This window comes from Giraffa tippelskirchi, chromosome 3, assembly GCF_054371585.1.
Source record: "Giraffa tippelskirchi isolate mGirTip1 chromosome 3, T2T-mGirTip1v1.2.pri, whole genome shotgun sequence".
Taxonomy (NCBI): Eukaryota; Metazoa; Chordata; class Mammalia; order Artiodactyla; family Giraffidae; genus Giraffa; species Giraffa tippelskirchi.
Genome location: NC_137277.1, coordinates 149,605,853 through 149,633,701, shown reverse-complemented (window position 1 = coordinate 149,633,701; position 27,849 = coordinate 149,605,853). Strand labels below are relative to the sequence as shown.

At 38.0% G+C, this 27,849-nt stretch overlaps 2 protein-coding genes and 1 long non-coding RNA gene across 53 annotated transcripts in view; 1 reads left to right on the top strand and 2 right to left on the bottom strand.

Annotated features, from left to right (window-relative positions):
- Window positions 1-797, bottom strand: part of CARF (calcium responsive transcription factor) — a 66,612-nt gene extending 65,815 nt beyond the window's left edge. For all 46 annotated transcript variants that reach the window (XR_014080041.1, XR_014080039.1, XR_014080042.1 and 43 more), the window contains exon 1: window positions 740-797. The gene's annotated coding sequence lies outside the window, so the exon portion shown is untranslated. The remainder of the gene's footprint in view (window positions 1-739) is intronic.
- WDR12 (WD repeat domain 12) lies at window positions 87-26,085 on the top strand. 6 transcript variants are annotated; one of them, XM_081582010.1, is made up of 14 exons: window positions 87-163; window positions 1,570-1,617; window positions 7,327-7,421; window positions 9,666-9,760; window positions 10,618-10,724; window positions 11,625-11,740; window positions 12,294-12,448; window positions 13,736-13,781; window positions 15,724-15,809; window positions 23,446-23,586; window positions 23,742-23,847; window positions 24,011-24,143; window positions 24,861-24,933; window positions 25,740-26,085. In XM_081582010.1, the coding sequence occupies exons 2-14, from the start codon at window positions 1,577-1,579 to the stop codon at window positions 25,815-25,817; spliced, it is 1,272 nt and encodes a 423-aa protein (XP_081438136.1). In that variant the 5' UTR covers window positions 87-163; window positions 1,570-1,576; the 3' UTR covers window positions 25,818-26,085. The 6 variants fall into 6 exon arrangements, with proteins under 6 accessions (XP_081438136.1, XP_081438140.1, XP_081438135.1 ...); XM_081582014.1 differs by having other exon boundaries at window positions 87-206; XM_081582009.1 differs by lacking the exon at window positions 87-163 and adding an exon at window positions 508-546.
- LOC145542672 (uncharacterized) lies at window positions 19,939-22,404 on the bottom strand. Its single transcript, XR_014080061.1, has 2 exons — window positions 21,499-22,404; window positions 19,939-20,567 (listed from the first exon to the last, which is right to left on the bottom strand). It is a non-coding gene; the product is annotated as an uncharacterized LOC145542672 (long non-coding RNA).
- Window positions 26,086-27,849: the final 1,764 nt, after the last annotated feature.

The window sequence follows — 27,849 nt, the reverse complement described above, 5'->3', positions numbered from 1 at the left end:
GTCGCTCAGTCGTGTCCGACTCTTTGCGATCCCATGGACTGTAGCCTACCAGGCTGCTCCGTCCATGGAATTTTCCAGGCAAGCGTACTGGAGTGGGTTGCCATTTCCTTCTGCAGGAGATCTTCCCAACCCAGGGACTGAACCTGGGTCTCCCACACTGCAGGTAGACGCTTTACCCTCTGAGCGACCAGGGAAGCCTAAGGAAGGTATAAAGGGTCTCATTAAGAGAAGAAAGAATCCTGAAAAGCGGGGCGGCGCAAAGGACCACACAGTGGGCGCTCCCGCCCAGGGGTCCAGTCCTCCTCCTCCGCGCCAGTGCGTCGTCGGGCTCGGTAGCCCTCCTCACGACAGCTAACTTGGACGTCCTCCAGCCTGCCCGTCCCGGGCCCGGGGCCCCCGTCCGGGCGGGGGCGGGGAGGGGGGCAATAAGCCTCTTCAGATGGGGTCTCGAACACGGCCCGAGGCGGGGCCCGGAAGGCGCCACTGAGGCCCGCGGCGCCCGGGGGCGGGGGCTGGCGGTTGCTCAGGGACCCGGCGGGTCAGGAGGTGACAGGAGGAGGAGGCAGCAGAAAGGGGGGGGGGCGGGTTGGGAGGTAGCGTCTCGCCCGCCGGCGTAGACAGCTCTGCCAAACCTCCGACTTCCCTAGTCCCGCCGCCGCAGAGCGCCCTAGAGGGCGAGAAGGGAAGTCCACAAAGTGCTGGAGCAAAGGGGAGAAAATTCAAAACGAGTCTACTCAACCTCGTCTTGGTTCCGAGGCCCCGCCATGGAGACCAGTAGAGTGCGCAGGCGCGGCCCTTCGGGAGCGCGCAGCGCAGCCGCTTTAGAAAAGATCCTAATCAGCCGCCGTCGCGTGTTTGCTTTCTGATTGGTCCTTTTTTTTTCGTATCCCCGCCTCTCACCTGGATCTAAAGCCTGAGGCTAGTAGCTAGAGCCCTAGAGAAATCTCGGTAGATTAAGAGTCTTGATTGGGAGTATGCTTGAGAAATTAAACCCGGAAAGCCTTTAGCAAATTAAAGCTGAAGGCCGAGGAACTATAATAGGTCGTTGCCTGGAGTCGGGAAGGTTTAATGCAAAGAAGATAGCCTGAGGGCCGCGTGGTAGAAAAGACTACAATTCCCAGTGGCTACATCATCTGAGAAGCGCTGCTTTCTGGGAGTTGTAGTACCTAGGAGCTGTGTTTGAATTATCGCGACTAAGGATAGCCTGTTAACATTTCAAACCGAGAGAAGCCGGTTTGAAACGGGCCTCTATCTCCATAATCGATCGCAAGCTTAAATATATATATTTTTAAAAATACAAAAAAAATTGAAGAGATGCGTCGCCTTTAAAACTATGCCTCAATAATCGACGATTCCTACTCTAGGAATAGGTAGTTGATGTTTATGGGCTGGATCTTGAGGAAGGGCAGCCTCGTGGTGCCTTCTGGCTGAGGCCCGGGGAAAGAAAGCGGAAGCCCTGGGATCGACTGCATCTTTTCTCCGACACGTGCAGCCTCATTTTGAGATCCCTGTTTTTGTAGTCCTGAAAGACCAGAGTGCTGATTGTCTGTTACCCATACGTTTCTCTAGGTACACCATGGCTCAGCTCCAGACACGCTTCTTCACTGACAACAAGAAGTAAGTGAGCGTACTCCCTTTCTCTCCCTTCCTCACTCCCTCCTCTCCCCCCTCCCCGGGCCCCCGGAATTCGTTCGTAGGACCTCTTCCTTGTGACCTTGTGCATCCCTGGTTGTCTTTGCCGTCAATTTATTTGTTCCGTTTTTGACTGGATTCGTCGCTTGAGCGCGTTTTGTGCGGTACCTTGCGAGGACTTCTCAAGATCACCCATCGTTCCTGCCTAGCATCTCAGGCTGTATATGAGTAGAATTTTAAGGGTAGAGAGACCTGAAGGGTTTTAGGTTTGCTTCCTGAATGAAGTGCATTATGCAACTGAACAGTGAAAAACGGACCAAATCGTTAGAGGCTGGCGGCTAGTGGTGGTGTCTGAAAACATGAACTTCATTTTCTTAAGTAGGTGATGTTTTTCTAAACCAGGCTGGAAGGTGGAGCTCCCAATAAGGAGTTGGTAGAACTGATTTTTGATAAGAGTGTGAAATCAATTCAGTTATAATTTTGGGTATTTATATACATATATCTACACATATACGTATGCATGTTATATATGTTTGTGTGTATACACCTGTATGTGTATACGTATATGTATATGAACATTTTACCAATTTTACAAATGGTCCCCAGATACATAGCAATCATTTGAAACCTAATTATATTCTGCTTTGTGGCATATATTACACTATTAATTTTTCTTTGTGTTTGCCTAGTCTCCAGCTATATTGTAAGTCTCCTGATGGTAGAGACTACCTTATGCTAATTGGATTGATTGAGTCAACAAATGTTTGTCTAGTTTTTCTGGTACTGATGGTAAATAATAAATATACGCTGTATTAACAAATTGAGTTCAGTTCAGTCGCTCAGTCATGTCCGACTCTTTGCGACCCCATGAATTGCAGCACGCCAGGCCTCTCTGTCCATCACCAACTAACTCCTGGAGTCTATCCAAACCCATGTCCATCGAGTTGGTGATGCCATCCAACCATCTCATCTTCTGTCGTCCCCTTCTCCGCCTGCCCCCAGTCCTACCCAGCATTAGGGTCTTTTCCAATGAGTCAACTCTTCGCATGAGGCCAAAGTATTGGAGTTTCAGCTTCAACATCTGTCCTTCCAATGAACACCCAGGATTGATCTCCTTTAGGATGGATTGATTGGATCTCCTTGCAGTCCAAGGGACTCTCAAGAGTCTTCTCCAACACCACAGTTCAAAAGCATCAATTCTTCGGCGCTCAGCTTTCTTCACCGTCCAACTCTCACATCGATACATGACCACTGGAAAAACTGTAGCCTTGACTAGACGGACTTTTGTTGGCAAAGTAATGTCTCTGCTTTTAAATACGCTATCTAGGTTGGCCATAACCTTCCTTCCAAAGAGTAAGCGTCTTTTAATTTCATGGCTGCAATCACCATCTGCAGTGATTTTGGAGCCCAGAAAAATAACGTCAACCACTGTTTCCACTGTTTCCCCATCTATTTCCCATGAATGATGGCACCAGATGCCATGATGTTAGTTTTCTGAACGTTGAGCTTTAAGCCAACTTTTTCACTCTCCTCTTTCACTGTCATCAAGAGGCTCTTTAGTTCTTCTTCACTTTCTGCCATAAGGGTGGTGTCATCTGCATATCTGAGGTTATCGATATTTCTCCTGACAATCTTGATTCCAGCTTGTATTTCTTCCAGCCCAGCGTTTCTCATGATGTACTCTGCATATAAGTTAAATAAGCAGGGTGACGATATACAGCCTTGACGTACTCCTTTTCCTATTTGGAACCAGTCTGTTGTTCCATGTCCAGTTCTAACTGTTGCTTCCTGACCTGCATACAGGTTTCTCAAGAGACAGGTCAGATGGTCTGGTATTCCCATCTCTTTCAGAATTTTCCACAGTTTATTGTGATCCACACAAAGGCTTTGGCATAGTCAATAAAGCAGAAATTGATGTTTTTCTGGAACTCTCTTGCTTTTTCGATGATCCAGCAGATGTTGGCAATTTGATCTCTGGTTCCTCTGCTATTTCTAAAACCAGCTTGAACTTCTGGAAGTTCATGGTTCACGTATTGCTGAAGCCTGGCTTGGAGAATTTTGAGCATTACTTTACTAGCATGTGAAATGAGTGCAATTGTGCGGTAGTTTGAGCATTCTTTGGCATTGCCTTTCTTTGGGATTGGAACGAAAACTGACCTTTTCCAGTCCTGTGGCCACTGCTGAGTTTTCAAAATTTCCTGGCATATCGAGTGCAGCACTTTCACAGCATCATCTTTCAGGATATGAAGTAGCTCAACTGGAATTCCATCACCTCCACTAGCTTTGTTCGTAGTGATGCTTTCTAAGGCCCTCTTGACTTCACATTCCAAGATGTCTGGCTCTAGGTGAGTGATCACACCATCGTGATTATCTGGGTCGTGAAGATCTTTTTTGTACAGTTTTCTGTGTATTCTTGCCACCTCTTCTTAATACCGTCTGCTTCTGTTATGTCCATACCTTTTCTGTCCTTTATCGTCAGCTAAAAACTAAAAACTCCCACATCAGTTAAGGTTACATTTTTGAATCTTTGTAGTTTTATGAATTGACCTGATAAATCATACTCCCACCTCTTGTACTGTTACATACAGCATATATGAATTGTATTATCAATACAGATGAGTATATATAGTCTAAATAGCTCTAAAGGAATATGGTGATGCAATAGCATGACTGCTGTATTTTTTCTAATAAAAGGTTTATGGAGATTATTGTTGATTCACACGAAGTTTTAATAAATACTAGAGCAACTGCATTTAAATTGCTGCGATAAATGGATAAATGCCAAATGTGTGCATATGTGTTTGTTTATATATTTAGATTTTCCAAAAAGTTAACAAAATCTAGAAATTAAACTTCTTTCTTCTCCCTTTCATATAATATGTTCTGATCAGTAAAATGAAGGAGGAAAGTAGATTTATTCACGTATATGCATATAATTTGCCATGATGTGATGGGACCAGATGCCGTGATCTTAGTTTTCTAAAATTTGCCATCACTTCATGGCAAATAAATGGGAAAACAGTGGAAACAATGGCAGACTTTATTTTTGGGGGCTCGAAAATCACTGCAGATGGTGGCAGCCGTGAAATTAAAAGACACTTACTCCTTGGAAGAAAAGTTATGATCAACCTAGACAGCATATTAAAAAGCAGAGACATTACTTTGTCAACAAAGGTCTGCTAAGTCAGGGCTAAGATTTTTCCAGTAGTCATATATGGATGTGAGAGTCGGACTATAAAGAAAGCTGAGCACCAAAGAATTGATGCTTTTGAACTGTGGTGTTGGAGAAGACTCTTGAGAGTCCCTTGGACTGCAAGGAGATCCAACCAGGCCATCCTAAAGGAGATCAGTCCTGAATATTCATTGGAAGGACTGATGCTGAAGCTGAAACTCCAATACTTTGGCCACCTGATGGGAAGAGCTGACTCATTTGAAGACCCTGATGGTGGGAAAGATTGAAGGCAGGAGGAGAAGGGGACGACAGAAGATGAGATGGTTGGATGGCATCACCGATGGGATGGACAGGAGTTTGAGTAAAACTCCAGGAATTAGTGGTGGACAGGGAGGCCTGGCATGCTGCAGTCCATGGGGTCGCCAAGAGTCGGACACGACTGAGCAACTGAACTGAACTGATGCATATAATTTACCTATGCATGTATGTTCATATATAAGTATGTGAATTATGCTTCTCTTCCCCCCAACCCCCATCTTACTGACCAAAACAGTAAACCAAAACTTCCCATTTCTACGTTTTGTTACCTTTTGGAGAACCTAAATAAGTGCTTACTTTTTTCGACTTTATAAATATGTAACCATAGCCTTACTAGTCAAAAAAGTATAGTTTGAAGGCCAGCATCACTTGGGAGCTGGTTAGCAAAAGGGCAATCTCAGACTCTACCTCAGATCTACTGATTTAGAATCTACATTTTAACAAGATTTGAAGCCTCTTCCCCTCACTCCCTTTGCTGCAGAAAGAGATTTATTATAGACTTGATGAGCCCTGTAAGTTCTACCTAAACCTCTTTTACATTCCGTACAAATAAAGCGGTAATTCAGACCTTATGGAGACTTTTTTGGTTTTGGTTTTTGTAACAACTTTATTAAGATGTAATTCACGTATCATAGATGTCACACATTTGAAGTGTTCAATTCACTAATTTTGAGTATATTTGTAGAATTGTGCAATCATCACCACAGAAAATTTTAGAACATTTTTCATCACTCTTTTGCTGTTACCCTTTTCCCCACCCCTTCCAAAAACTTCCAAATACCCCAGCCCAGGGCAGTCACTAACTTAATTTTTGTCTCTAACATTTCATATAAATGGAATGATATAGTATGTGGTCCTTTGTGACTGGCTTCTTTCACTTAGTATGGTGTTTTTCAAGGTTTGTCCATGTTATACTTCATTCATTTTTACTGCTGAATAATACTCCATGGTGTAGGTGTACCACGTTTTGTTTTCATTGTTCCGTTGATGGACTTTTAGGTTGTTGCCACCTATTGGGGCTATTAAGAATAGTGGTAATGTGAACTATTTGTGCACAAGTTTTTGTGTGAACATATGTGTTTATTTCTCTTGGGTATGTACTTAGGAATGGAGTTGCTGAGTCAAGTGATAATTCCATGTTTAGTTTTTTGAGGAACTGCCAGATTTTTCCAAAGCAATTGTACCATTTTACATTCCTGTCAGCAATGAAGAAGTGTTTAATTTCTCCATTTACTCACTAACACTTAATATCTGTCTTTCTTATTGTAAACATCCTGGTGGGTATGAAGTGATAACTCCTTGTGGTTTGATTTGCATTTCCTTGATGACTAACAGTGCTCAACAACTTTTCATGTGCCTGTTGGTCATTTTTATGTCTTCTCTGGAGAAATATCTATTTTGATCCTTTGCCCATTTTAAAAATAGGGTTGTCTTTATTATTGAGTTATAAATGTTCTTTATATGTTCCAGATGCATGTTCCTTGTCAGATATGTGATTTGCAAGAATTTTCTCCCATTCCCTCTTGAAAGAGTTTCTGATCTGCCTCCTGTTGTGGGTGCCTCTAATCTAGTCACTGCAGTGCTGCCCAAAAGAGATCTAACTAAACAAAATTTTGATGATGTTATTTGATTTAGACAGTGGTTCCTCATTGCCTAAGGAAAGAAGTCAAAAGTATTGCACACAGCATCCAAGCCACTCCGTGCATATCTCTTTAGCCTTATACTTGGTCACTGTCTAGAGTAAAATAACACTTTGGAATAGGTTGGTTGGGCAGTTTAATAACTTAGCTTTTTTATGTGTGTATGCTGCTTTTTTGTACCCCTTCTTTCTGTCTTCCCTCATGTGACCCAGGGAAAACTCACTTTTCTAGGTGTAGTGTAAGAGTGTTTTTTTTTTTACGCATCCTTTCAGACTCTGCTGTCTCATCCTCCTTTTCTCTGGTTGAAATACCCTACTGCTTCCTTGTTCTCTCATCTTATGTATTACTTATGACATTGTTCTTACACAGTTTTCCTTGTATTTGTTTACCAGATGTAAACCCTTTTTAAGTACAGAGACCACAGGTTAAATCATTTTTTGCTAACCCCATATAGCAAAATGTCTGGCATGTATTAGATACCCAGTAAATGTTTGTTGAATGAATAAATGTACATTTGTTAAAATATTTGTAGACTTGATTTGATGTATCATTTCCTTTTTGTAGATATGCGGTAGATGATGTTCCCTTCTCCATACCTGCAGCTTCTGAAATTGCTGACCTTAGTAACATCATCAATAAATTGCTGGAGGCCAAAAATGGTAGGTATATACCATGAAAAGTTAGGAGAGGGCAAAATGACTAACTAAAGTACGTCACATTGTTATTTATAGCCCTTTGGGCATTATTCTATAATACTGCATGCATTTTATAATGGTAAAATTTATAAATTATAACATATAATTTCCCTCCTACGTGATACTTTGAAAAATGCTTTGAAATAAGTTTTTAGGGAAAAAATTCAGTTTAATCTGCTTTTAAGGCAATACGAGAGAAGATGGTTGAGATTTAGGCATAAAGATTTTTAGGGTAAAAGCTCTTGATACAGAGATTCGTATAGCATTTCCTATCATTTTCATCATGGATATAATATAGAGACTCGGATGCATAGTTTTCTACATTTCAAAGATGTCATATATCCTACTTGCTGAAAAACTCTTTCGAACTAGAATAAGAATTATTTTCTTGCAATAGACGCTTTGCAATACTAGTACATGGTTCTTTGTTGTTACCCAAGTAAAAGTTGGACACAACTGAGCACGCAAGCAAATATTTGCATAGTTTTCTAAATTGTAGATGAACATTCATTTATCTTTTAGTATAAATCTTATAAATAAGTCATTGCTTTTGAGTTGAAGCTGCAAATGATTCAGATTTTTTTTAAAAAACTTTATTTTATAGTGGGCTATAGCCAATTAACAATGTTGTGATAGTTTTAGGGGAACCGAGAAGAGACTCAGTTGCACATATACATGTATCCATTCTCCTACAAACTCCCCTCCCATCCAGACTGCCAGGTAACATTGAGCAGAGTTCCATGTGCTATACAGTATTTCCTTCTTGGTTATCCCATTTTAAACATAGCAGTGTGTACACGTCCATCCCAAAGTCCCTAACTATCCCTTCCCCCTGGTAAGCATAAGTTCGTTCTCTAATGCTGTGATGCAGATTTTTTAAAAGTAACAAGACAGAGAGACAGGGAATTCTTTAAGAAAGAGTATAGCTAATAAATCAGATATAATGAAGAATTTTTAGCATTTGTAACTCCAAATGAAGTGATGGATTTAAGAATTTATCATCAGTAGCGACTAAAGCCATTTATTAGGTAAAAGGCTAACAAAGAACATTGTGATGGATGGGAACAGACTGACATCATCTGAACTCAGAGATAATTTAATATCATAAAAAGAGACACAGTGAGGTAGCGTGCTTCATGCGTGTGTGCAAAGATGCTTCAGTCGTGTCTGACTCTTTGTGACCCTATGGACTTAGACTGCCATACTCCTTTGTCCATGGGATTCTCCAGACAAGAATACTGGAGTGGGTTGCCATGCCCTCCTCCAAGGGATCTTCCCAACCCAGGGATCAAACCCATGTCTGTTATGTCTCCTGCGTTGGCAAGCAGGTTCTATACCACCGGCACCACCTGGGAAGCCCCCATGTGCTTCCTAATGTGATACAATAGGATATAATACTGTGTGTAAATATTTTGCCAACACTAAACCCAAAGTCTAATCAGGCATTTAGGTCTGCCTAATGTACAGGTTGTATGTAGGTGGTAGAGGAACATGGTAAGGGATATCTTGGAGATATAAACAACCAAAGCCAAAATGTGAGTATTATACCCAGTTTCTTCAGTAAATAAAAGGCAGAAGAAAAGAAAGATGGAGAACTGTTAAAGATATTAATCAGATATAATGTGAGGATTTTGGATGCTGATTCTAAAAACTCATTGTAAAAAGACAGTTCAAAAACAAGGAAATACGAACATTGTCTGGCTTTGTGATATTAAGAGAAATAATTTAAAATTCTTAACACTGTGACTTTTTAAAAGTCTTTATATTTTAGAGATACATACTGAAGCATTTATAGATGAAATTATATCATTTCTGAGTTTTGATTTTAAATAAGCCAGCAGGAGAGTAGGGGGAGGCGTATAGGTGATTGTCCATGAGTTGGCAAAAGATGCAAATGAGGATTCATTATCTTATTTCTACGTTTGTGTATTTTTGGATTTTTCATAGAATACAAAGGTTTGCTTTACTCAAAATGGTTATACTATCCACAGTAAAAATATTAATACCAACAGAGCAAAGTATTTCTGTTCTTTAAAATCACATAATATACTGGAATACATGGTCTTGTTGTGCCATGGGGAAAGTCTAGGGAAACGTGGAGGCCACACTGGGATAATAGGTACCTGTTTGTTTTGGGGTCTCTTATTTATGTCTGCCGATACCACTTCAGGTCCTAATACTGATAATTTTATTACATATTTTCTGTAGAGTTCCACAAACATGTGGAGTTTGATTTCCTCATCAAGGGCCAGTTTTTGCGAATGCCCTTGTTCAAACACATGGAACTGGAAAACATCTCATCAGTAAGTTCAAATGTTTACCTGCTCTATTTTACTGAAGGTATTACCAGATAATGTAGGAGAATCAACCTGAATCTACCGCAACCAAGAGCCTTTTGATTATTATTTTTCCTAAAAATTTGAACCTCGGTTTCTGTATGTTCAATTTTTAAATCCCCTCTTTTCTTCTAAGAGAAGAAAATTATTCAAAGAATGCAGATAAATGAATATGGAAAGATAACTTCATGTTTGTGAAGTTATCAAGAAACATATCAAGCAAATATGTTTACTACTACTAGTAAAGGTGTATAAAATGATTGTACAAATATATAAGCTTGTGGGTTGGGTTTATGTAATTTTTAGTGATTGCCCTCTTCCTCTAATTGTCAAACTTACCTTATTATTGCTTTTATAATTTAAAATATAATTTATAATTGCTTTTATAATTAAGGGGGAAATTTTTGAAACTATAGTAACACATACATAAAATTTATCTTTTAACCATTTTTAAGTGTACAATTCATTAAGTACATTCCCAGTGCTATGCAACCATCACCACTGTCCATTTCCAGAATTTTTCCATCATCTTAAAGAGTTCTGTATCCATTAAATTGTATGCTTTTATGACTTTATACTTTCTTATGTTCTTTTTTCCCACTTTAAGCATAAGTTTTCCAAGATCATTAATATTTCTTAATATTACTCTTAGCATACTGTTAGGTCAAATAAAGTTTTTCACTTTCTATATGGCTCCAAAATTTTTGGATTTGGAAGAGAAATTATATGAAGGAGATAAATTAAACTGGGGCTCATTTATTTTCATAATGTACTATTTAAAAACTGCACCACCTGATGGATTTCTGCTTTTTCTCTGTGATTAGGAAGAAGTTGTGGAACTAGAGTACGTGGAGAAGTACACTGCCCCTCAGCCGGAACAATGCATGTTCCATGATGACTGGATCAGTGCGATCGAAGGGACAGAGGAATGGTATTGCCAGATGAATGTTCTTGTATCTATTTTAAATGTAATATGTGAATATTTTTCTGTTCTTTGTGAAAGTAATTGATATATATATATATATATATATATATATATATATACACATATATATCTCGTCACCATGCCAAAGGCCTTTAAATTTAGTATGGTCAAGAAGAAACATACCTATTAATAGGTTTTCTTTTCTGTCTCAAGATGTCATAGTGACATTTATCTTCCGAATAGGTTGTGTCTCTTAAGGCATTTATTTGATTATGTTGCTTTTAAGACTAAGAATACAGTTTGTTTCATAGAGGGGGAAAAAAACCTTTTCTAGCCACAGATCTCCATGAAGATGCAGGTCATGCTATTTTAGGGCTGAAAAGAGCAGATTGGAATCAGAAGGTGTGAATGGTTTAGAGCAAAACCCTACTGGCCTTACTTGCAGAAAAACATATCAAGAATGGATCATAGTAGGAGTTTGCATTCAATGAATGTCTCCCCGGAGTTATTACATAGTTATGTTTTTATTGCTTTTACTTTTTACTTTAAATGGTTCTATGGGTTTTCTATTTAATGGTTTTCACTGGTTAAACACAAAGGACTATTAGGCTTTTCAAATAATTTGCTTAGCTTCCCTGGGAGTGGTAGTATTTTACACCAATAGTAAAAATGAAATCTAAGGCTTGTCGATTATATTTTTATTTTTAGGAGGTGAGGAAAAGCCAAATGTAACATCTTCTGATTTATTCTAGTGTGTTTTGAAGTCTTAATCTTTATATTAAAGAAGAGTTAGAAAATATAATCTTCAAGGTTTACTTTATCATTGCTTTAGAAATAAAATTGATTTCAGGGTTTGAAAAAGGTGCTTTTTGTATTTCATAGGATTTTTTTTTTTTCTCCTCATAGGATCTTGACTGGTTCTTATGATAAGACTTCTCGGATCTGGTCCTTGGAAGGAAAATCAATAATGACAATTGTGGGACATACAGATGTTGTAAAAGATGTGGCCTGGGTGAAAAAAGGTTAGGACTCTGCCTAAACTGAGAGGAATCCTAGATAGGGAATTGGAAATAAGCCATTTTCAATGCTGGGGCAGAGTTGGGACAGGATAGGAAATGTCTCTTGCCTTAGTTATTATGGGGACTTTCAAATACCCAGTGTTTAAGAAAAGATATTTTTTAATGAATCAGTAGAAGTGAATCCTAAAATTATGTCTCATAATATACATTTTTAAGTTAATAGTGAGTGTGTTAAATGCATATCTTTTTTATAGTTGTTTTTTTTTTGCCTGTACCACATGGCATGCAGGATCTTAGTTCCCTGACCAGGGATCAAACCTGCACCCCCTGCAATGGAACTTCAGGGTTTTAACACACTGGACCAGCAAGGAAGTCCCTATAGTATTTTTGAAGAATCTTCCCTTTTTACCATAAGCTAGCTTTTTTTCAAAGATGGCTATATGAGGTCTTTTACCTTTTTAACATATTTCTCAACAACCACAAACAACTTAGTTCTTTAGTTTCAGAACACTAAAATTTTTGTACTAATTTGTTTCTTGTGTTCTCCTTTCTTAAGACAATTTGTCTTGCCTACTGCTGAGTGCCTCTATGGATCAGACTATTCTCTTATGGGAGTGGAATGTAGAAAGGAACAAGGTGAAAGCTCTGCACTCCTGCAGGGGTCATGCTGGCAGTGTGGATTCCATAGCTGTGGACAGCACAGGAACCAAAGTAAGTAGTTACTGTGTTAGTAGTACTGTGTTCAGTTAGAATTTGAGATTCTTGTGCGAGTCAGTTCTTTTCTACATAAAGTCACTGTGATCGGCCTACTTTTATAACAGCTGAAGAATATGATTTCAAACCAGAAATAAATACTCATATAATAAGACATATCAAGAGTCATTCCCTCACTCTAGGTATCTTTGGTTTGGAATTTTATATAAACTGCCGAAATTTTAAGAACTCAGGTAAACAAGTAATTTCTTTGTGTAACCTCCCTAATTCACAGCGATTCCCATTTTCAGTCCTTCAACTACTGATAGTGCTGTCATCAGTTGAAAATGTCCAGCTGATCACCTAAGACTTGGCATGCACCGAAGGTGGCGTTAATCGAGGTTGTTTTACAATTATTGCCGATCTATTCTTTATCATGACAGAATGATTAAAAGTTAAACCAAAGTTAAAACCAACCATGAGGGCAATGCAGTTTTTACTTAAGAGGGGTTATAAACTGTTCATCTGAAAATTCTCCAAACCACAATGAAGTATTCTAGATTTAAGACTGTTTCTTCAATCGTTCTTTGCCAGTTAGCATAATAGAGGACATTTCTGCATTCAAAGATTGATGTGTATTCATTCTGAGCCATAATGAAGGTTTACATGTTGTTGAGTCCAATTTTAAGTGAATTAACTGTTCCCTGTCTCTTGGTTATAAGAGACAGAAACTCATCCTGAAATTTTTTAGCTTAAAAGATCCAAGGAAGGAGTGATGAATCACATCATGAGCAGGGTGATGATTGTTTTGGAACCAGTGGAGTAGAGGCTTGCATGTGGCACACCTCCTCCCTCTCTTGTCTCCCCATATTGGCTTCATTTTCTCTCCTCAAACTGGCTTTCCCTACATGGCAATAAAACCTAGCCTTCAGTATTCCCAGGTTTTACACCCTGTACTGTCTGTCTCTGGGAAACGAGTAACTTCAACTCTCTGGAACACAAGTTTTCCCAAAAAAGGCTGTGAAGGAGGAAAAGACTTATTGGCACAGCATAGGTCAGTTGCTCACCCTGATCTAAGCAACCGTGGGGTACAGGCCCCATAAGAATGGTAGTTCTTTAAACTACTGTGAGATTGAGGGTACAACTTCCCAGAGACTAGGAACACAAGCAGAAAGATGATGCCATAGGAGTAAGGATTTCATGGCAAAGTAAAGGTTTCAAGTTAAATAGCAGGGGAAAAAAAAAGGCAGATAATATGATGGATTATATTTCATCCTATTTTTCCCTTCATATATATTTTTTTAGTTTTGCAGTGGCTCCTGGGATAAGATGCTAAAGATTTGGTCTACAGGTAAATGAAATATTTCTTCTACTTTCACTTATTAGTGGTGTTTTAAGAATTACAATGTAAAAAAAAGACTTTTTAGCCCATAATTTGCCATAAAAATTGGACCATGGCTTTTTGGGTCACAAAGTACTATATGCATGCTTAGTTGCTTGTTGTGTCCAACTCTTTGCATCCCATGGACTGTAGCCCACCAGAATCCAAATGGGATTTTCCAGGCAAGAATACTGGAGTGGGTTGTCATGCCCTCCTGCAGGGTCTCTTCCTGACCCAGGGATCAAACCCAAGTCTCTTACGTCACCTGCATTGGCAGGTGGATTCTTTACCACTATTGCCACCTGGGAAGCCCAAAACAAAGTACTATAGTAGAGAGAAAAATTAGTAATTTCTGTCTTTCTGCCCCACCACTCCTTTATTTATTGGGCAGTGTCACTAAATCCCTGCAAGTATCAGTTACACGTCTGGTGCAGTGGGATTTAACTGCCTTAGTTCTTAGAGTTCCCTTATTCAGAAACCTGGAAATAACTAACCTTCTGAGTCATATTGATACTTTAGTATTAGAGAAATTTCTTAGTTAAGGTGGCTTACTTTAAATAATTTTTTTAATACAATTTTACTGAACTATCTTACTTTGAAAACATAGATTAGAAGGAACAATTAGAGGAGAAAGGGGGACTCATAGAGGAAGGTTCCTTGATAATAGTAAAAAGACACTTCTAGAAGAAAAGAAGGGGAAAAACCCACATATGTTTTAAAGAATAGTAGTACATGAATGGAGGAGCCCTGGTAGGCTGCAGTCCATGGGGTCGCAAGAGTCAGACATGACTTGGAGACTAAACTGCCATCACCACCCTAAATTCAGTTCACAAAGTAGAGTTGGGGAGGGGAAGATAATCAAGAAAAGCCTAAACAGTTTTAAATAATTATGTGTAATATGGCAGGAAATACAAACTCATTTTAGTTAATTTTTTCCCCAAAATTCATTAAAGCAAGCAGTTTTGAGGCAGAACGTTTATGGAGGAATTTTTCCTTTTGTGAAATACTTTTTGATAGTGCTGGGTAGATGACATATATATGAATAGTTGTTACCCTTAAGATGCTTATAGTCATTTTGGGAAAAGCACATGGCATTTATAAACAGTTACAAAACATTAAACTCTATGGTTTGTTTATCTGGGTTTGCTACCTAGCCAAATGGTGGATAACAAAGTTTTTTGTTTTTTTAATAAAAACATAACTATCTATGAAACACTTTTAACTTATTGATAGAGAAAAGTGAAATAAGTCTCCCCAGGTGGCTCAGTGGTAAAGAATCCGCCTGCCAGTGCAGGAGACACATGGGTTCGATCCCTGATCTGGGAAGATTCCACATGCTTCAGAGCAACTAAGCTCTTGCATCACAACTATTGAGCCTGTGCTCTAGCGCCCAGGAGCTGCAACTAGAGAAAAGCCCATGCAGCAATGAAGACCCAGCATAGCCAAAAATACATAGATATATAATTTTTTTAAATGTATTAAAAATAAAAGTGAAATAGTCAAAAAAATAAAGATAGCTGGAATGTATGTCCTTTTAACGTGTTTATTTACCATGTCATTCCCTTTATAATATAAATGCACTTTTGTCAAAAGTCTCCTACAACTAAAGTAGTAAGCAACTTTTCATAGATCTGGTAAACTGATGAATATCCATAATGATACTCTTTATAAGATACCAAACTGGTTAGGTTATAGGATTTTAATGTACTTTATTTTTTGCTTTCTCCTTTTGGAAGATTGGTAACCCATAGATATGATTTTCCATTAACCAAAATAAAGAAAAATATTCATTCCTAACCAGTTGAGATAACGTAAAGTATATACCCAGAAATAAAAGAATCCTTTGAGGTTGTTTGTAATTAATATTTACCTTAAGCTTTAAACTTATCATATCTACTTCTCTATGATATAGTTCCTACAGATGAAGAAGATGAATTGGAAGAATCCACAAATCGACCAAGAAAGAAACAGAAAACAGAGCAGTTGGGACTAACAAGGGTAAGTATTTGTGAGAACTGACGGTACTTTACTGTATTTAGTTTCCTTTTGTCTTGGTGCTTCAACCATAATTAGACTTTCTTTCGGTAGATTAATAAATTTTTATTATGAAACTGCTGTATTTTGAGTCACTGAATATAATGGCATTAAGCTAGGCTTTTTATACTGTTCATAGGGTTCTCACGGCAAGTATACAGGAGTGGTTTGCCATTCCCTCCTTCAGTGGATCACATTTTGTCACATCTCTCCAGTATGACCTGTCTGTCTTGGGTGGCCCTGCACAGCATGCCTCATCGCTTTATTCAGGGGATCAGATCTTGTAAACAGAGTGCCTGAAGAACTGTGGACAGAAGTTCGTAATATTGTACAGGAGGCAGCAAACAAAACCATCCCAAAGAAAAAGAAATGTAAGAAGGCAAAGTGGTTGTGTATAGCAGAGGAAAGAAGAGAAGCAAAAAAGCAAAGGAGAAAGAGAAAGGTACATCCAACTAAATGCAGAGTTCCAGAGAACAGCAGAGACAAGAAGGCCTTTTTCAATGAACAGTGCAAAGAAATAGAGGAAAACAACAGAAGGGGAACGATTAGAGATCTCTTCAAGAAAACTGGAAATATCAAAGTAACATTTCATCCGAAGATGGGCATGGGCACAATAAAGGACAGAAATGGTAAAGACCTAATAGAAGCACAAGGGATCAAGAGATGACAAGAATACACAGAAGAACTGTACAAAAAGATCTTAATAACCCTGATAACCACGATGGTGTGGTCACTCACCTAGAGCCAGATATTCTAGAGTGTGAAGTCAAGTGGGCCTTAGGAAGCACTGCTGCCAATAAAGCTAGTGCAAGTGATGGAATTCCAGCAGCTATTTAAAATCCTAAAAGATGATACTATAAAAGTGCTGCACTCAGTATGTCAGGAAATTTGGAAAACGCAGCAGTGGCCACAGGACTGGAATAGGTCAATCCTCATCCCAATTCCCAAGAAGGGCAATACTAAAGAATGTTCAAACTATTATAAAATTGCACTCATCTCCCATGCTAGTAAGGTTATACTCAAAATCCTTCAAGCTAGGCTTCAGCAGTACGTAAACTGAGAGCTTCCAGATGTTCAAGCTGGGTTTAGAAAAGGCAGAGGAACCTCAGAGATCAAATTGCCAACATTTGCTGGATCAAAAGGCAAGGGAATTCCAGAAAAATATCTACCTCTGTTTTATAGACTACACTAAAGCCTCTGACAGTGTGGATCACAATAAACTGTGGAAAATTCTTAAAGAGATGGGAACAGACCATCTTACCTGTCTCCTGAGAAACCTGTATGCAGGTCAAGAAGTAACAGATTCTTGTATGGAATAAATGACTGGTTCGGGATTGAGAAAGGAGTACAACAAAACTTTATCGTCACCCTGTTTATTTAACTTACATGCAGAGCACATCGTGTGAAATGCCGGGCTGGATGAGTTACAAGCTGGAATCAAGATTACTGGGAGAAATATCAACAACCTCAGATATGCAGATGATACCACTCTAATGGCATAAAGCAAAGAGAAACTAAAGAGCCTGTTGATGAGGGTGAAGGAAGAGACTGAAAAAGCCAGCTTAAAACTCAGTATTAAAAAACTGAGATCATGGCATCCAGTCCCATCAGTTCATGGCAAACAGAAGGGGAAAATGTGGAAGCAGTGACAGATTTCCTCTTCTTGAGCTCTAAAATCACTGCAAATGGTGCCTGTAGCCATGAAATCAGAAGATGGTTGCTTCTTGGCAGGAAAGCTATGACAAACGTAGACAGTGTGTTAAAAAGCAAAGATATCACTTTGCCAATAGGGTCCATATAGTCAAGGCTATGGTCTTTCCAGTAGTCATATACGAACATGAGACCTGGACCATAAGGAAGGTTGAAGAATTGATGCTTTCAAACTGTGGTCCTGGAGAAGACTCTTGAGAGTCCCTTGGACAGCAAGGAGATCAAATCAGTCAATCTTAAATCAACCCTGAATACTCATTGGAGGGACCGATGCCAAAGTTGAAACTCCAGTACTTTGGCCACCTGATGTGAAGAGCCAACTCATTGGAAAAAACCCTGATGCTAGGAAAAATTGAAGGCAGAAGGAGAAGAGGGCAACAGAGAATGAGATAGCTGGATGGCATTACAGATTCAATGGACATGAACTTGGGCAAGCTCCGGGAGATGGTGAGGGACAGGGAGACCTGCCATGCTGTAGTCAATGGGGTTGTAAAGAGTTGGACACGACTTGGCAACTAAACAACAACAAAAAGTTAGGCTTACAGATTGGTAGGTTATTTAGCTATTTTATTTGATCTCATGGTGAATTTTCGGAGAAGGAAATGGCAACCCACTCCAGTACTCTTGCCTGGAAAATCCTATGGACAGAGGAGCCTGGTAGGCTGCAGTCCATGGGGTCACTAAGGGTCAGATACAACTGAGCGACTTCACTTTCACTTTTCACTTTCATGCATTGGAGAAGGAAATGGCAACCCACTCCAGTATTCTTGCCTGGAGAATCCCAGGGATGGGGGAGCCTGGTGGGCTGCTGTCTATGGGGTCGCACAGAGTCAGACACGAATGAAGCGACTTAGCAGCAGCAGCAGCATGGTGAATTTTAAAGTAAGATCTTTTAATTGTTAGAGCTTGCACAAAGTTAAGTATCTCATTACCTGTTTAATGATAATGTTTCACAGACTTAAAAAAAAAAATTATGGTTACCAAAAGGGAAAAGGTGGTGGTTGGAGGGGACAAGTTAGGAGTTGAGGATTAGCCGATACCGACTTCTATATATACAATAAGTAAACAACAAGGTCTTAACTGTATAGGACAGGAAACTATATTCAATGTCTTGTTATAAACTATAATGGAAAAGAATCTGAAAAAGAATATGTAACTGAATCACTTTGTTATATACTAGAAACTAACAAACATTGTAAATCAACTATACTTCAATTTAAGAAGTAGTAATAATATTAATGTTTCATACATTGAAGATGTAATTCTAATACATCTCCTAAATCACTAGAAATCAAGAGTTTTTGAAGTTTTGATTCTGTCATTTCACTAGTATATCCAATTAAATTACACTCAGAAAATTCATTCATATTTTTATTTGCTCTGTTCCTTTAGAAGGATATTTATTATGATCTGACCTGAATTAATATACTTAATGAGAGGAACAATACTGAAGCAGATGTAGGAAATCATATTTTTTCTTCATTATCTCACAGCTTTAATGGATATGCAGTGAATTAGGTACACATTTGCACCTTAATTCTTAGTCACCAATAAAAAGATAGCTGATAAAGTTGTTGAAAATCAGGAATAAAGTGTGATCACAAATGATTCATCAAACTCAGGTAAACTGCAATAAACAGTAGCACTTACTGTTTTCAATTAGAAGTAGTGATTTACAATTTATACATTTAAACACAGACTGCTGAATTGCAAGTGGAATGATTGGCAACTCAGCTTTCTTATCATTTTTCTCATAGGACAAATTAAAACTATAAATGCCTTATCAATTGGATAATGTGCCAGTGGCAGTTTATTGATGCATATACCTGATGAACCTTTAAAGTAAAGAATATATCTTGAATAGAAAAAGACTTCTTGTATTATCAAAATTCTTTACTCATAAGGTAGCTGTTTTTAATTTTTTTTTTTTAAACAAAATTCACATTTTATTTAGGTTGAAATAAACTATACAAAATTGATTTTCTTCACCTATTTTTAATCTTTTATTAAGGGTTGGCATACATATAGTGAAGTATGCAGCTCAATGACTTTTTAGTTGTGTATACTCAAGTAATCACTATCCAAAGCAAAACATCGAGAATTACCAACACCTCCTAGAAGACTCTCTAGGCTCCCTTGAAATCAGTAGCCTCCTGAAAGTGATCACTCTTCTGATTTATCACTTAGTTTCATCTAGTTTTATACTTCATATATATGGGTATACCTCATTTTATTGCACTTTGCAGATAATGTGTTTTTTATAAATGGAAGCTTTGTGGCAATTATATATCAAGCAGGTTTGTTGGTATATTTCCAACAGCATTCATTCACTTCATGTCTGTGTCACACTTTGATATCAATAAATCTCACAATATCTCAGACATTTTAAAAAAAATTAATGTATTTATTGTTTGGCTGCACCGAGCAGCATGTGAGATCCTAGTTCCCTGACCAGGGATCCAATCTCCAACCCCTGCATTGGAAGCGCAGCATCTTAACCACTGGTTGTTGTTCAGTCGCTCAGTCATGCCTGACTCTTTGCGACCTCGTGGACTGCAGCATGCCAGGCTTTCCTGTCCTCACCACTGGACCACCATGAGAAATCCTCAGACTTTTAAATTATTATTGTATTCTTATTGTGATCTGTGATCTTTTTTTATATAGAATTTTACTTATTTATTTATGGTTACCCAGGGTCTTTCTTGCTGCGCAGGCTTTCTCTAGTTGTGACGAGCAGAGGGCTACTCTTCCTTGTGCCTGCGGGGGCTTCTCCTGTTGTGGAGCACAGGCTCTAGGTGAACAGGCTTCAGCAGTTGCAGCACGCAGGCTCAGTAGTTGTGGTGCACGGGCTTAGTTGCTCTGCAACATGTGGAATCTTCCTGGACTAGAGATCAAACCCACGTCTCCTGCATTGGCAGGCAGATTCCTATGCACTGCATCACCAGGGAAGTCCTCATCAGTGGTCTTTGACGTTATCATTCTAATTGCTTTGGGGTGCCATGAACCATGCCTCTGTAAGACAGTGAACTTAATCAGTAAATGTGTATGTCCTGACTGCTCCACCGACAAGCCGCTCCCCCATTTCTGTCTCCCTCCTTGGTCCTCCCTATTCCTGAGATTCAACAATATTAAAATCAGGCCAGTTAAAAACCCCACAGTAGACTCTAGGTGTTGAAGGGAAAGGCAGTGTCTCATGTCTCACATTTTAAATCAAAAGCTGAAAATGATTAAGCTTAGTGAAGAAGGCATGTCAAAAGCTAAGAGAGGCCAAAAAGCTAGGACTCTTGTACCAGTTAGCCAAATTGTGAATGCAGAGAAAAAGTAGAAGAGCTGTTTGAAGTGAAAATCAGAAATAATAGGAAAAGTTGGGTTATGAAGACTAAAATAAGACAAATTTCAAAAATAGTTATCTTCTCTCTAGATCTCTTTCTAGTATTTGACTTCTCTTAACACAAATAAGTTCATTTAATGGTCATTTGTTTCATATTAATGTGAAACATGTATTGTTTCATATTAATACATTAACATATGATAAGGTTTTTTCCACATTTTCTCTCAAAATTGCTTTTCTCCAGTATTATTCCACTGAATAGTAGAATAATAATAATAGACCTGGGCTCAGTCCCTGGGTTGGGAAGATCCCCTGGAGAAGGGAAAGGCTACCCACTCCAGTATTCTGGCCTGGAGAAATTCCATGGACTGTATAGACCACGGGGTTGCAAAGAGTCGGACACAACTGAGTCACTTTCACTTTCATGCTACTGAAGTTTGTTTGCAGTTAACAGTGCCAAAGTTGACTTTTCTACCTCTTTTTAAAAAAATTTACATCCTTGGTGGCTCAGCAGTAAAGAATCTGCCTGCCAATGCAGGAGACACAAGTTCAGTCCCTGGGTCAGGAAGATCCCCTGGTGAAGAAAATGGCAATCCATTTCAGTATTCTTGCCTGAGAAATCCTGTAGATGGAGGAGCCTGGTGGCTACAGTCCATGGGTTCGCAGAGTCAGATACAACTTAGTGACTAAACAACAAAAACAAGAAAATTCACTCTTTCTGGTGTATAGCTTTTGAGTTTTGATAAATACATATATATGTAACTAATACATATTCAAGATATGGAACAGTTTGCCATCCCCTAAAACTCATGTTGCCCATTTATAGTCAACCTTTTCTCTCTGTTTATATACTCTAATAACTACTATCTGATCTTCATTCCTAGAATTTTTCTAGAATATCATATAAGTAGGATCACATAGTATGTAGCCTTTTGCATCAAGGTTTTTTTTTTCCCCACATATCATAATATATTTGAGGGGAAAAACAAAGATTTATCCAAGTTATTGGATATATCATGGTTTGTGCTGTGCCTCCTGGCTCAGTCGTGTCCGACTCTTTGCAACCCCATGGACTGTAGCTCGCCAGGCTACTCTGTCCATAGGGCTTCGCTAGGCAAGAATACTGGAGCGGGTTGCCATGCCCTCCTCCAGATCTTCCCAACCGAGGGATCGAACCCAAGTCTCCCACATTGCAGGCAGATTCTTTACCGTCTGAGCCACCAGGGACGCCCCCATATCATGGTTTGTTCCTTTCAAATTCTGAGTAGCATTCTATTGTATGGATATATTGTACAACAGTTAGTTTAATCATTCACCAGTTGAAGGATATTTGGGTTGTTTCTGGTTTGACAGTTATGAATAAAACTGCAAGGAACATTTGTGGACAGTTTTTTGTATGAACCTAAGTTTTCATTTTTCTTGAAAAGTCTTCATTTTTCAATTCCAATTCCATACCTAGGAATGGAATTGCTTATTCATTTAAGTCTACCCATCATTTTACATGTCATTTCCTATCTTGGAACCTCTGATTATCTCTATATTACCTTACTTTTGTTTTGGGTCACAACAGAAGCTGTTCTGTTCCTCACTTCTCTATCAGGTTCCTTTACTACTTTCAGGAAAATTTTAGAGCTGGAAAAGAGATCTTAGGGATCATTTGGTTCAGGAGGTGGCAAATAACAGCCCAACAGGAGATCTCACTCAGGCCTATTTTTGTGCTATAGAGAGCTGAGTGATTTTTACGTTTTTAACAGGCTTTAAAAACAAAGAGGAATATGCAAAAGAGATTGTATGTGGCCTGGAAAGGCTAAATATTTTTTCTTTCTGGCCCTTTATCAAGAAACTTTGCTGATGTCTAATCTGGTGTAATTCCCTTAAGATGTAAGGAAGTTAAATGTAACAGAGTTAAAACAGTAGATTGACTATCCCTTATTTCAGAGCTCTTTCCCTCTTTCTTTTACATTTTTCTTGTGTTTAATACAGATACCATACCTAGTTTGAGGATTTTAACTTGAGAGGGACGTTAGAGATTTTGGAGTTTTAATAAATGAACCAGGGACATTATTTAAAGATTGGATGCTGAAGAAATGAGGTGGTGAGAATAACTTATTGAAATTAACCTGGAAGAGTCATGTAGAAAATGGCAGCACATTAACTCAAACCTACATCTTTCTGCCCCCAGGGCTTTTTCTCCTAGCTTCTATGTGTGACATGTTTGTCAACTGGGAAAATTTAGTGTCAATATTAATATTCCTCAAAATGAAAAGTAGAGCGGATGGGGTAGCAACAGAATCTTGAGGAAAGATTACAAATTTTGGAGTAATATTTGGGTTCAATCTCAAATCTGCCATCTTTAAGCAGCGTGACCTTGGACAAGTTATCATTCTCAACTGAAGTGTCTCTTAGAGGATTGCTGTAAAGATGAACTAGGGCAGGATATGAGAGCTAAAGCACCTGACAAAATATCTGGCATTTGGGTTTCAGAAGTAATAACTACTATTATTGTTTTGATTACTCTGAACTGAAAATGCTTTCCCTTTTGGGTGTCTTCATTTCTAGACTCCCATTGTGACCCTCTCTGGCCACAAGGAAGCAATTTCCTCAGTTCTGTGGTCAGATGCTGAAGAAATCTGCAGTGCATCTTGGGACCACACAATTAAAGTATGGGATGTTGAGTCTGGCAGTCTAAAGTCAACTTTGGTAAGACTTACAAATTCAGTGCTTCTCTGATTGAGCTTTTTTTTAAAAAAAATTACTTATTTTAACTTTGAGCTTTTAAGTGGTAAACTTCTAGGAGATGATTACTTTTAGCCTACTCTGGTTACACGTTCTTTCCTTTTTTTTCCCCTTCCCAGACAGGAAATAAAGTGTTCAATTGTATCTCCTATTCTCCACTTTGTAAACGTTTAGCATCTGGAAGTACAGATAGGCATATCAGACTGTGGGATCCCCGAACTAAAGGTGAGTTATGTAAATCTCCAGAGGAAAACATGGGTGAATAACATCAATTTCTCTTCTCACTAGAGCTGTGTATGAAAGATAATTTTCTACAGATGGGGGGGGGTGTTCGGCCTACTTCTCTTTTCTAAAATTTAATAATCATTATCTGTTATGTTTTGTTCAGATGGTTCTTTGGTGTCGCTGTCCCTAACTTCACATACAGGCTGGGTCACATCAGTAAAGTGGTCTCCTACCCATGAACAGCAGCTCGTTTCTGGTTCTTTAGATAACATGGTTAAGCTGTGGGATACCAGAAGGTAATTCCTGTTTATGATTAATAAAAGAAGTATATCAATTGCCTGTTGAATACAAAGAAAATGAACACTGAAATGACTATCCAAAAGCAGAAGGGTGAAAAAAATGTTCTTAGTCATATGCCCTGAAATGATACATAATTGATATCAAAAAAGAAGGCCAGGATCAAAGGAATTTTCTCAATATGTTATCTTTTGCATTCTGAATGAATTTGTGATAGTTTATCTTTTGCCAAAAAAATACACAAGTTTATGAAATCCATCTTTCTCACCTCGTTACATAAAATAGCAAAACAGAATCCTGAGCCTTAATATAAATGTGACACAGAATTAGAAGGCAAGTGGCCTAAATGAATGAAACTGATCAAATTAGAAATTATGTTAATAAGAAATGAAATAAAAATATATACTTTTTAAAGATAAAAATTTAAAAATTCCTTTCTTTAGTTAGGGCTACAATAATATATGCAAAGGGCCTTCAAGAGAATGTATATATAATTTATTTACATATTTCTACAAGTAGAATGGAGAAGCAGTAACAAAACCCATAATCTGTTAATGATACAGGGAGAGATAGTCAAGAAAATACTCAGAATTTTAAGATTAAGTGGTTATTGGGACAAGGATGGCAAACTAAAATTTTCAGAAGAGTGTGATTATGCACATATATTTGTTTAATACTGTGAAATGCATATAACGCGTTAATATTTTCATCTTTAGTTGTAAGGCTCCTCTCTATGATCTGGCTGCTCATGAAGACAAAGTTCTGACTGTAGACTGGACAGACTCAGGGGTAAGAATTTATCAGTTATTTGATAGAGAGGAAACTATATTATTAGAATAAATTTGTTGTTTGTGTTCACATAGTTATTAGTTTCAATGTATCTGATATTTATAATTCTGTATTCTAAGTTAATATTCATAAAACCTCATCATTTAAAGAAGAAATAATTATCCTTTAATATTAGGAGTAGAAAAATTTGAATATTTTGAAGCAGTTTTTTTTCTCGAGTATTTTTAATAAAATTTTTAAGTCTATAAACTTGCTGCTTCAGACTAATTGGGTCAAAATATTTCCTACTTAGAAAAATATTACATAATATGGCTATATTATAAAATGTACTTAAAGAATTACAATTTAGTTATTTTATTGCCTAAGAACTCTTTTGAAATACAGGTCCTAGGGCTATTTGAAAAATCTGTAATATCCACTTACCTATAAACAATTCATGTGCTGTTCTTTACAAACTTAATTTTCTTAAATAGGTAAAACTATATTACCCTTCAAACTTTTAATTTTATTACATTCCTTAGCAAATGCTTCATAGAAAGTATGATAGTATATTATGCCTCAACCAAATTAAAATATCGCTTTTAAAGTTTTTATATATTGTGTATATATATGTGTGTGTGTGTATGCTATAGTAGTGAAATTTGATGCAATTGGCCCATCTCAGTATTAACTGTCAATGCAAGTTAATTGCTCATCTGTAATTCTTTCTGTAATCAGAATATCTACTGATAGTTTAATTAGGTTTAGCTATCATATGAAATAATTGTATTTACTTCTGTTTTTTTTTTCCCTCTCCCTTTATGCAGTTACTTCTGAGTGGAGGAGCAGACAATAAATTGTATTCCTACAGATATTCACCTACAACTTCCCATGTGGGGGCATGAAAGTGAGACAAATTTGACTACAGAGATCCCTTCTGTAAATAAAATCAATAGAGAATACTCAGCTAACACCAGTACAGATACAGGAAGCAGCCTTTTAGATTAAAGTTAATATACTGTTTCACCCTTGATGATAGTGTCATCACTGTCTTTTTATTTTGTATTTATTATACAGCAGTTGTGTTTATTAAATATAAAACATGGCCTGCATTCTCTACCTTATGAAAACCTTTGAAATTAAACTGAGTTTTTAAGTTCTCTTCTGAAGGTATTGGTTTGAATTATGATTTGCTTTTGAAGTCCTATAGAAGTATGTATTAAAAGTTCAGCAATTGTTCAGATTTTTATTTCTGAGGGAGAAACTTCACTTTTTAAAGTTAGCGTTTAAAAAAAGCTTCTAAAAAGTAATAAATTTTAACAGAAAAATCAGAAATACAATCTGTGTCTGGTAAAAAAGTTATTCTGTAACTGTAATAATGTTCTTTGTAAGTATTCAGAACATTAAAACATGTAGATGTTGCCAGTTATTAAGAATTTTTTGAAATATTTTAAGTGAAGTATTTTATTTTAAAGATAAGTCAGGACAATTCCCTAGCGATCCAGTGGTTAGGACTCCATGCTTGCAATGCTGGGGGCCAGGGTTCTGTCCCTGATTAGAAAACTAAGATCCCACAAGCTGCATAACGTGGCCAAAAAAATAATAAATAAAAGATTTAAAAAGTACATAAAGACAAGTCAGAATCCTTTAGAAATAGCATACAGATTTCATGGTAACCAGGAATCTCTCTCCCACACTTATACTTGTGTATAGATAAGAATTCTTTGGACAAAACCTTTCAGTAAGTTTTAGGTAAGAACATTTAAAGTTTTTGTATCATTAGCACTTATCTAAATCCATGTATTATATGCGAGATATTTAAAGTAAATGTCTGAAAATGTGACTTTAATGGATTGGTATTTCTCAAGCAGAGCACCTCTGCCTGTAAATAATAAACAGGAAATCAGTTTGGCCTCAACATTAGACTCTAATGCCATGTATCTCATATGAGGTTTCCTATTACAGAGGTCTAGGAAACAACCAGAATTACCTGGCTGCAACTGAGAGCCAGACTGACAGTGGATTAAACCATGTGAATGATTAGTCCTCTAGTATATAGAAGTTTAGAGGCAGTCCAGTTAAACCACTGTTAAAGTGGTTTTGTTCCACACTCCGTAGGGACCTGCACTCCCTCTTGACCCTGTGTTTCAAAGGACAAAGATAAATTTATGTTCCTGTTCTGGATGGTTCTGAATGAACCTTAAGAACAGAGTTACAGAAAATATTTTTCTTAATTCGCCCAATCTGTTCTGCTCACATGTAGTATGCATAACCTAGGTGGTTAAAGTAAAGGAAAAGAGGCCTATTTGAGCTTCCCTGGTGGCTCAGACAGTAAAGAAACTATCTGCAATGCAGGAAACCTGGCTTCAATGCCTGGGTTGGGAAGATCCCCTGGAGGGAATGGCAACCCACTCCAGTATTCTTTCTTTTTTTTTTTTTAATATATTTATTTATTTTAGTTGGGGGCTAATTACTTTACAATATTGGGTTAGGGTTAGGTTCTTGCCTGGAGAATCCCATGGGCAAAGAAACCTGGTGGACTCCATGGGGTCGCCACAAGTGGGACACTGACTGACTAACACAGACACAAAGAGGCCTATTTATTAGATGAAGGACAAAGAAGGAAGTGGCATCAAGTCCTGTTTCCAAGCCTATTCTTAACGATGGTGCCAATGCAGGATACATTCATGGTTTAGGTATTCTCCTTTGCGGTGGATGTAGTATCAGTGGCCAAGTCTCTTAGAGAAAGACTGATTGATTTTTACGAAACCTCTTATGTAACTCAAGTGGTTAGATCTTACTCTCCAAACAGGAAGAGCATGAGAGGCCAACAGAAACCTAGAAGACTTAAGTCCTTTTAAAACATAGTGCTTTCCTCCCTCCCATCATTTGTCTTGTCTAAAAAAGTAGAGGGTCCCTTTCAATAGTCCATTTTCC